Source organism: Varroa jacobsoni, unplaced genomic scaffold (genome assembly GCF_002532875.2).
Source record: "Varroa jacobsoni isolate VJ856 unplaced genomic scaffold, vjacob_1.0 scaffold_1005, whole genome shotgun sequence".
In the NCBI taxonomy this organism is placed as follows: Eukaryota; Metazoa; Arthropoda; class Arachnida; order Mesostigmata; family Varroidae; genus Varroa; species Varroa jacobsoni.
The window spans coordinates 109,240-120,374 of NW_019213907.1; the positions used below are offsets into that span (position 1 = coordinate 109,240).

An 11,135-nucleotide genomic window follows, 5' to 3' on the forward strand; every position below is an offset into this window, starting at 1 on the left:
GACGACGACGACGACGACGACGACGACGACGACGACGACGAGGACAACGAGAATAACAGAACGGGAAAAACGCCGCGGCCTCTGATGATTGCACAGCACAGCGCTGCAACAGTCACAGCCAACACCGGACGCGATGGCGATGGCGGTGGCGGCGACCACAGACGAAAAGATCTGGGTCAACGGCGGGAAAGGGCGAGAAGCCACGGGGAACAACAACGACGACGACGACGACGACGACAACGGAGAAACCATTACACACAGAAACGCAAGCATTTGACGTACACAAGGGTGTACCGAACAATAGGCAACACCGAATGTGTGGTCACACAGCCCAACAGAAGCTCTGTCAAATTTATCGTTTCAGTATGAATCACATAGACAAGGAGATAATCACACGTAGATAAGCATACAGCCATATGCAAAGTAAAATTCTCAACTAACTGATATAAAGCATGGGCTGCAACGTCGAAATTTTTAAAGGCAAACACAAAAACAGGCGTGCAAAGGGAGGGAGAGAGGGAGAAGGCGACACCAGCGACACAGATCGAATATACGATACTGTACAAGCCGAGACCTATAATGAAAGATAAACATTAGTGCAGTCATTTTTCGCTTAGAATTGTCTCCCGTTGGATTTACTTAGGAGTTAAACAAAAAGGGTTCAGATGAGACTTTAGGTGTATGGAAAGAGAAACATATTGCAGTCATTGTTGACACGAGTTCCTTATTAATTTAGGTTACTTTTGGCATTCACGATAACTGAATTTTCAAACACATGTGCAGCACGTACCGGGCCAATGCAGCAGCTAAGTCCTCGATTTGAGTTTACATGCTGGCAAAATTCAGCTTGTTTATGTTTCAGCGAGGCTCATATTCCGCCATTGTCAAAAGCTACCGTCTTCAGTCATAACCTTGGAATTGAATCAGCTAAAAGCCGATAAAAGAAATTCTCTATTGACCGGCAAGTTCAGTAATGTTATGAATTCAGCTAATTATGCTATGTAGAACTAGAAATCCAATAGGTTTGATCTAACTCAGCGGCATCAGCTATAGATTTGCCGCCATCTAAGCTTGATACGTTAGTAGTGGCCTTCTTGTATTTCATGATGGAAAAAAATGCGGTAGAGGATGTACCTAAAAATGGCGTTTGATAATCTCGGTGGTAATAAGTTATTATAAAAATGATGCGATAGGTGTACTAGACTAGCAACTGTGTACAGTCGAAAATAACAATATGCGTAGTAAAAATAATCTAGTAGATCTAGTAGTCGTCATAAGGTCAAGGCCGAATGGAGTTCCATTCAAAGTAATCCGACAGTGACGTTTTTTTTTTATCAATAATTGGATTTCAAAATCAAGAAGAAGCTGCTTTGATAGTTTTTCAATGTTGCACATATATTTCAGCATCGACAGTTTGCTTCCATGGCCTCTTTTTGCCCAGTATTTTTCCTATTTGCTAAAAGCCAACCTTGAAATATACAGTGGGCATTTTCTTATTTAACTTTGTCCAATCTAATATATAATAGATAATAAGGATCGTAGCAACATATCTAGTGTATACAAAATACGGGCATTGACAATATTTTTACTATTTAAAAAGCTATCAGAAACAGAGTATTGTTAATTTTTGTTCAAGTTTGACATACAGCTTATCCATAATATGCAATTAAAATTCTCTTTATTTTGATATTAAAAACGATCGTAAGAAATTAAATAAAAGCTCAAAGCCATATTCGATTGTTGTTGTTTGTTGCTATAAAAAGCACGTTCTGTAACGGACGAAGTGAAGTTCGATACGACTTCAGCCCAGAAGCATAACATACATAGCACGATTCATGGCGGCGGTTAAAGACACGTACCAAGTGATGATTTTTCGATTTTAGTGACATCCGACCACGGTTATGACTCTTAAATTGTAAAAAAAATTAAATAAATAAATAAAAAAAAAAAAGAGAATCTCTGTCTTTTATCGAACACATGATTGTATGCCGACTCTAAGATAAAAACGGAGAGAAATGAATAATGCTAAGTAATTTTAAAATATTTGTATACAAGGCACTCTGATCGTGATTTCAAAAGAAAGTAAAAACAGACCTCTTCATCGTAATTGGCCACATTTAGCTTGCCAGGAAAAATAAAGCACTAGATCTACGTTTCGTACTGGAGCTAGATATTGACGCAGGTCTTTTGGATGTCTTCTGCATAATTTCGAACGGATGACTAAAGGCGTAGTTACAACATTTCACTGGGACGTTTGAAAATGGTTTAGCGTCAATAATTGCTGGCACACATTTAAATAAAGAAATTACATAATAGACTAGTACAAGCGGGAGGAGAAGGACTACTTTCATTTGTGTAGCCTCACCTATCTTCAAGCCTCTAAAGCAGAGCATTTAACTATCGCCGTTTTGTCCGTGTGCTACAAAAGGCGTAACACGTGTTACTTTGTTGAGCTTCAAGGCTACGATGGAACAACAAACCGATTTGTTGGTTAGTTAGGTGCATCTCACTATGAAATATACGTAACAGCGCCGAAATCTCAAAGTTTGTCATAGCGTTCAACGGCTTAGTACGTGATCATCACAGAATAGGCTTCTTAATCTTCACCTAGTTCTGCAAACTCAATTATAACACGATTATGACAATTGCCAATGGCATATACGATAAGGCAGGCAAGAAACTTGCGGTTCTGCACAATTAAAGAACAGCGTTGACTCGATCTCTGTCAAGAACAATTATGCATTAAAATAATGTCAACCTAAAACTGTTTCGCAGAAAATCGAAAAGGGATCCCACGGAGTTGTTATAGTTTCTGCCTTCAGCAGCTACTCGTTCGTAACGTAGCTAGAAATCGGTCTTCTCTTATGGTTGTAATTACTTTACCATTCAATGTTGTTTCTATAATCAAAAGTCAGAAGCCATATACTTCGTGCATCACCACATGACACAGAAAATCGACTATTTAGATAATTTTAGAAATAAGTAGGAACAAATCTAATTTTCTGTGATTCAAAACATTGATCTCTTTAACAGCATCATATAGGACTCGGGATTATTCTCTAGGTATATTAGGGTGAGATATAGTGTTTAAGGCCAACAAGCAGAAAGCACTTTAATTCACCATTAAGCACATTTAAACGTGTACTGATATAATTATAACCGAAAAATAACGTTTTTCTCAATCAGTATACTTCAATTCAGAATCGAAGTATATTGATTTTTTGAGGCGAGGCATACCGTCGAAACGTACTTTCTCTATACTGCACAGAGCCCTTCGAGAATTACCAGAACTATTTCAAGCAACAGGTGTACTAACAAAAAATGGGTCCGTTTTGTGGATATACTCCACTAACTATTGCATTTCATATTTAAACGGTATGCATGTTGCGAAAATATGAGCAACTTATCCTGTTAAACTAAGCTAAGTTTTCCATCAGAGAATCTGTACGTGGCTGCTGGGTCGAAAGAAGTCCCCAGTTTGCCTTGTGGATAACGTTTCATTTTGACGAGTGTCACTCACAGGCAACAAGATGGCACATTTTCTCTCTGTGACTGCCGAATTCGTATAACAAATTCGTACATGCTGTTTTTTGGTATAAAAACAAATTCTGTTATAGTTCTCAGCACAAACTGCATGAAACACGAAAATAATGTGTAAATAACTTTAGAAGTTATTATTTATTCCAAAATACGTTCATATATCTTACGAGACACACAGCTTAAGGAGAATATTGCAGATGCGCTTCAATGTTTATGGATTAGTTAGCAAATGCATTAGGTTTCAATAGGAAGACCTTTGTTTTCTGTGCCTTTTGCGCGTCAGTGTTAACACGTTAAGACCAACGTAAAGTTTTTTTTTTTTGGATAATCTCTCTGCTCTAGAAGATCGACTAATAAATGCAATGTTGCATAAATACATCAACTGAATTTACTAAAAAAAAGAAAAGGAAGCTCTTACGTAGATTTGCTAGATCTGCTAGTTTATCTTTGCCCAATTGAAACACTGATCTTTAATTTCACATAAGTAAACGCAGGTTCTAACCCTGTGGGAAAATTTCACGGATGACGAGGTAATGGATGCGTTATTTTACATACGGCGTTTCCATAGGTGGAAGCGTTAAACGTACTCATGTTAGTGCCACTCGTGCATGAGAGCATTAGCTGATTCTCATGTTAAGTTTTTTTCATAGTACATATTATAATGCAGTTTTTATTGTTCCATTTTTTCTTCAAAAAAATTTTACAAATAATTGTTTGCTGCTCATTTCATTGTTATGTAAGGTGACACAAACTTCCATTGATCAACACATTCTTCATATATATATATATATATTTCTGTTGGGTGTAAGTGGTAACTTACTAGCTCATACACATTGAAATGAAACTCATGGTCCTCGAAATATCTCAGAGACCTCCGAGTGCTAGGGTATATTACCAGTAATCACTACCCCGTTAACCCTGGATACGATCGGAGTCGAAATTTGAAAGACTTTTGAATATCAGAGCTCCCGGGAATATCAGCTAAAATCTAAACATCAGGTTAGTTCGTTTAAGTCGCTGCTTAACGGAGGGTGATAAAGCCGTTACACATGATCATATGATCAAATTAAAGAGAGCATGCTCTATGGAGAGATGTGATTACGAGCCACCTTGATAATTGCATTCTCACCTTGAACAGAGGGCGAGGTTCGTTTAGCATCTCGCTAGAAGAATCCAATGTACCCCAACGGTGGGCCAGTTCCGATGAGGTTCTTTTCCATGATTCCAAAAACAATGTTGCCCACACGATATTTAGTAAGGCGAATAATATAAAGCATAGATCCTCACGTCTCTGCAACGAGGAATACGATAATAACGATGGTGAAGCTAGTGATAAAAAGGTGCTACAAAGGTTATATTTTTTCATCAACAGGCACATAAGAACCATATGGGTTCGATTTGCCATATATATATACCTGGTCTTTCCCGTAGCAACAGATCCATATGCACAGGCCAACAAAGGCAGGGAAGAACAAGGCTACTGTGTAGTGGCCTAGCCAACCAAAGTACATAGCGATCTTCACTCCAAAGTACGCGGCGATGTCATCAAGAGGCTGCCTCGAAAAGAACTGGTTTACCCAGGATCTTTTCAGTTGCTGCAACGGCTCCTCCTCGTGCAGGGGGTAAATTTGATCAATAATGCGTTCTTTCCGTAGACGTTGAACTGGTAGATACGATAAACACAAAAAAAATTATAAGTAGCATGCGCCGGAACATTATATATAATAAGAATATTTTCGAATAAGCCCCCTGTTGCGAATAGGTGTATTCACCCTTGGGTCTATGCGGTTTATAAATGAATCGTCGAATTACAACGTAATGCATAATATAAAGTGTTCAGTTGTTTACAATATAATGTAAATTTTGCTGACTATAACAAAAAAAAAAAGCACCTTTTCGTATAACTCCTATATTTCAACGTTATTTAAAACAAAGCACCCTTGTAGGTGGCAAACAACAACGATGCCATACAGACACAATTTCAGATGTCAAACGGCATAATTATTCAATACGATTTCTAAATACGCGAAGAACAATAAACCAGTACTTAACATTGAACTTGCACCTTATGTCATTTCGAATTTCCTATCATAGATTTGATTGAATCACTACAGACATATTATATTCAAAGGTATAGACAAACGTACTTAGCCATGATCATAGATAAAAGGCGATACATCAACAACGCTTTTTTACAGCTCATGAAGCGTAACTAAATTTGTAACCTATACATTTCGTCATTTTTTGCACTTCGGGGGGGCAAAAAGGGTTGCCGTAAAATCGGCGAATCACGCTCGATTCTTATGGCGCTTCATGAGCAAAATCATTGCACGGACAAATGTAAAGTACTCAATGTTGAACTTTGTCGTATAAAAAAGCGGCTCTATCACGACGCTCAAAAATACTGCTAAGGGCTATTCTGTTTCGGAGCGGAGTTATGTATGAGTTACGTTTGCCCTTTGAACTGGTTACTGTCTGCTTACTGAGCGACTGGCCTTCCAATAGAAGTTTTCCTCGAACGGTATCTCTGGCTTCAGTTCGCATAGAGTTAATATAGAACATAATTATCTCTTGACGCTCCTGTGTGCTTAAGAAACGATCAACGTCCTGTTCTTCCCATATCCCGTATGGGTCGTCGCAGCAGAACTCCTTAAATCCACCCCCAAATTCGGGCTTCACCTTCTTGCGCATGTGAAGTTGCTCAGCCCCTTTCAATAATCTGCAATAGACAAATAGAACGACCGGTCAACCTTGTTATCTAACATTGTGTAATATCGGCAAGTAAAACCGATGCTTACTGTTTTCGTCGAAAGCCAGGGCTGTACGCTAGAACTAGTCTTATATAGTACTCAGATGAAATGCCGTCCGCACAAGATAAATAGTTAGTTCGAAATTATTTTATGTATGATGTCGTGCTCTAAAAACGTATTTTACCATTATTTAGCTCAGCTTATTTTCGTACACTTTATTAATAGTGGACTAAAAATATAAACAAAAACATTTGCGAGTTTAACCGCCCGCAAAATGGACGTTCGTTTATTTGTCACAAGAATATATCTCAATATTTCGTCCTAGATTAGTGTTATAGTGGTTCTTCATTTCAATATCGATTATACCTTAAATGGGTAGGTCTTTTTTTTCGTAAATTAAACAAACGTTTTTTTCTTAAAAACGTTTGTTTAATTTAATATAATTTATCTCGGCTCCTAATACATTTACACTGTTCAGACTCGTTTGATTACAAATAGCGAGTGGAAAATTTTTTCTCAAGCGTCTGGAAACACCCTGTTTGTAATAAAAATAATAAGGTGTAAGACTAGTTTCTTTTAGGTGCAAGTGGTTCATACTATATATACAATATATACAACATCAATAGCACAGACTTTCAAAAAAAAAATACTCCATTCATCAATTACGATCTGATCTTTTCTTGTCCATTTAGTAAGATTTTACGGGCTACCTTAAAGCCGTATTACATTGGCTTAGAAGACGGATAGCTAACAGTGTTAATTACAGCAAGAGTTTTTAACGTTAGGACTATTATAATTGTAGAGTTCGAAAGCCACTTTGTTAGATACGCGTGTTGCTTGGCATTCCTGTATAATGTTCGGGGGCTGCATAAAGTGCTAACATACAGTGGGTGTTATGCCCTCCTCTCAAACTTTTTTCCCTTTATAACCACATCTATAGCAAAGCTAAAAGATAACGTTCTCGTTCTTTTAAAAAATAACTTGCTTTAGGCCAAACTTACTCTGGCATATCGGCGGTACAGATAAGCATGATGAACTTTGAGAAGCGGTGGTGCGTGAGGTGAACTTTAAGCTGTGGTAATCGCTTCTGAAACGTGTTAAGCAACCACTCAATAAGGATTCGATCCGTTGACGAAGGTAACGTCAGTACGACGTCACATTCAGCTTGCGAGCTGTGACTGCGATTCCAGAAGTTTTCCAGGAATCGCGGACCCGACTCTTGGAACAGCTGTTTTGAGACGGCCAGCCGACGACCTATAAGGCGACCCGCTGTGAAAAACACCTTGGTTAGAAATGTATTCTCTGAGATATTACTGAGAGATAGATGATGAAGTGGAACAAAATAGTAGAATAGAAAATATAGGTTTGTTTCAGAAGCACACAGCGGCAAAAGGCTCACTCTAATGTAAGTTTCTGACTCGGGATACGATAGATCCACATAGCATGTTTTGCTGACGTTGCCCACGATTTTTGTTTTGCGACCATAACGGAAATAACTATTAGGTGTTCACGCTACCAAACTTATTTCATATTTCTAGTACAAGGAAACATGCACCGATAATATTAATCGTTCGTGCGTTGTCTAATGCTAATTTTTACTAGTTTTGCGTCCTGTTTTTATGCGCCTCATTAATGTTCCAGAACGATCGCCTGTTTGGCACTTTGTCTGTATTTAATACGATAAGCACGCGCACGTATAACGCGTGTACTTATTGAATATATGTCAGGACAATATGACACACCTCCAGTTACAATGTTAGCACTATACGGTTTAACAGCAGAATCGTCACCTAGATAATGTAATCAGGTAAACAAATGATTACCCATACAGTTAACGCAATGTACAGTATTTTCCTGCTTCTCCCATTGGCCAAGGTAGAAAATTCCTTGCCCTGTCAAAGAAGCCGGATGTTGGCGTTGTGGATATAAGGCTTTGTGGCCTAAGAAGTGAATCGATTATTCAGGAAATCCAGCAAGGCAGCCATCCTTTCGTTCGATTAGCATTGGCGAAGGCGGACTTTCCTGCTTCCAGCTTCACTAACTAGGTAAAGACGATGCACAATTTCCGCGATACAAAACTTATATGTCATTCAACACAAAAATTGTAGAGGTTTTGTTACATAGACGCTATTTTCCTATATCAAACTAGTTTAATATTCTTGATCACCCTCCATTGGTGTGCCAACTTTTTTTCTATGTATGCTTTTAGGCACAGAGTTCTATCGGTTTTGCGTTCGTAAAGGTTAGGTAATTTGCGTATACCTTTTACGTAGAGAAACCTATGGCGCTGTCCTAATACTGTGGACAGCGACCAATTGGGCAAACGCTTTTCTCCTTCGAAAACAAACAGATACTGGTTTCGAACGTCACTGCTATGAAATTCTGGCCGCGTAAGCTTCTGCAGTAGTCACCCAGGACCGGTGGCCATTCGGGCAAGGAAAGCGAAATATTAAAAGTACTCGCTTTAGAGATAGGCAGCGTATAAGCCCCATTAGCTTTGGGTAAACCTGGCTTACTTAGTGGAACCTCTTGACAAAAATAAACAGAATCGAAGCAGGCGAATGGGACCAACAAGGGTCCAAAAACACGTAGAAGTTCTCCCCCTAAAGGTCGCAGTCGACCCCCGCCACGCAAATGCAATAGCTGTCATAGAGACATCATTTCAGTAAGTCATAGGCATAGCTCTACAGGAACTACTTGAGCATAAATGTCCTAATGTTTTAATTGTGGTAGCTCAGATATTTGAATAAGTCGTTTGCAACATATTACACATTTCTAAATTTCGTCAGACTAGGAAATTAATAGTACTTATATAGAAAAGTATTTCTCCATCTAGCTTTTTTAAGCCGTCCTAACAAAGTGGAATGGTGGTTATTTTATAACACAGTCAAAACATCTGTTTATGACTTTACTGGTTTATGTTTAAAGGACGTAGCACGAAAACGTTTCTCCTTCAAAGCGATACACTCGTTTAGTGGCATGGTATATTTGGACGAGGTAAATAGAAAGGAAAACATTTTCAGGTACCCCCAGTCTGAAAATTATTAGATGCCGTGATATCCCGTACACGAGAGCAACTATGTGTGTGAATGTTTAACTAGTACATGTAATTTTTAGTAATCTAGGAAAACACACTCTGGTTTTGACTACTTTTAATAACATTCTCCGTACGAGGGTGGTTATTCTACTTAACCTAAGACTACCAACATTAGCATTACTGTGGAGTAAAACACTTAATTTCTATTATTTTTTTTTTTTTTTTTTACTGTTTCGATCAAATTTACTCTATATAGATGTTCCTAAGCATCTTCCGAGCCCGGTTACTGTTGTCAAACAAAATAATTTCAACGATCTCCTTGTTTGATGTATCCCACAAGAAAATGCCCTTGAGTACACAGGAAAACGGAAAGCGCCATTTATATCTGAAAAAAAAATTGTCTTCTCTGTTGATTACCACAACGTACATCTTATTTTTGCTGGTTAAAGTTTTTGTAGCCTTCCCGAGAAATATATCCATCTCCTTTTTGCTTAATGATATTCTCAACGAATCATAGACTTATTCTATTTTCGTATGAGTATGGATCGTTATGGAATGTTTGGGCATATCCACTCAAAGTTCACATGTTGAATTACAGACGAAATGTCAATCCGCTATTCGAGCTCCACAGCAAATTGACAAGCCTTTAAGCAAAGCCTTAAACATCCCGAACTCCTATCGGCAGTTAACGAAATAAGCAGATCTCAAAGTTTTGGCCATGTGCAGGCCGTCTAATCATCCTACCGATGGTGGACGGGTTACACCAGGATCGTGTTAACAATTTCAAAATTTTGATAATGCTCGACTATTGAAACAAGATCCAAGGGCGACTACCAGGTTCGATGATTTCTTCATACTTTTGACGCATGAAGGAGGGGTAACGTTGTGTTTTAGGTTCGAACCCGGCCATAGACAGACACACGATTCCTTTCGTGCTCGCAGAAGCCAGGCGTATATCTAATGAAACCGCTAACGGCGACACTGGACTTGAAACTCGAAATGTATAGGTTAGCGTGGCTGCTCGGATATTCACTTCGAAAGGCATAGTTGTCCCTTTGAAACAAGAAGGTATTTGTTACAAAGGCTTATTTCTATATCTACGAAGAGCAGAGCCTGTTGCGATGATAATCATCATACTTATGCGTGAAGACTCATCTATAGGCTTCAAGATGGCCTGGACACCATAGCGTATGTTCTTTAACGTCCTCGCCTACACATAAACAAGTTATTGTTGTTGTTTTTATTACTTACTTGCTGCACGCGGCAATTATTTGACAACAATGCTCACAGCGTTTATAAGGTCAAAACTTGAATTTCTGCAGTGGAAAGTTCTATATCAGCTGCTACCGAGATATTCGGTCGATACCTATTCTCGGCTTTATCTGTGCCTATCTTTCTGTCTGTGTGAGATAGCCATGTTGAAATACTTAGCCATCAATCTCTGGAAACTGTTTAAATTCACATATTCGAACAGCTAGCCGAACATTGTTTTATCCACCGCTGGAAAAACACACCTGCATTGAAAACGACTGGATCTCTTTAGGAACGCTGTTCTTTGTACGGGGATAGTGTTCTTAAATTATTTCTTCTATTGAACAGGCAGTTAGCCAAAAAAGCTAGCCAAAAAAAGTTCGCCATGTTTACCGCCACTATCGACCCTAGCTTCATCGTGTCTCGCTTTCATTGTATTCAAGGAAATCAAACTATTGGTGGCTTGTAAAGATAACGGCAGATGACATGAAATTTCCAGTAGCGAAAGCCATCAACGTAGGCCGTAGACTGAACTAGATATGCAATCAGCAACTCAA

The 11,135-nt window shown here is 38.7% G+C and overlaps 1 protein-coding gene across 1 annotated transcript in view; it reads right to left on the reverse strand.

The window, feature by feature from the left end:
• wwk (anoctamin 8 white walker) overlaps positions 1-11,135 on the reverse strand; it is a 42,684-nt gene that overhangs the window by 25,060 nt on the left and 6,489 nt on the right. Inside the window, exons 2-5 of the mRNA XM_022842665.2 lie at positions 7,292-7,559; positions 6,024-6,259; positions 4,956-5,203; positions 4,670-4,831 (exon numbers count right to left, since the gene is read on the reverse strand). Of these exons, the coding sequence (XP_022698400.1) occupies positions 4,670-4,831; positions 4,956-5,203; positions 6,024-6,259; positions 7,292-7,559 (914 nt within the window). The remainder of the gene's footprint in view (positions 1-4,669; positions 4,832-4,955; positions 5,204-6,023; positions 6,260-7,291; positions 7,560-11,135) is intronic.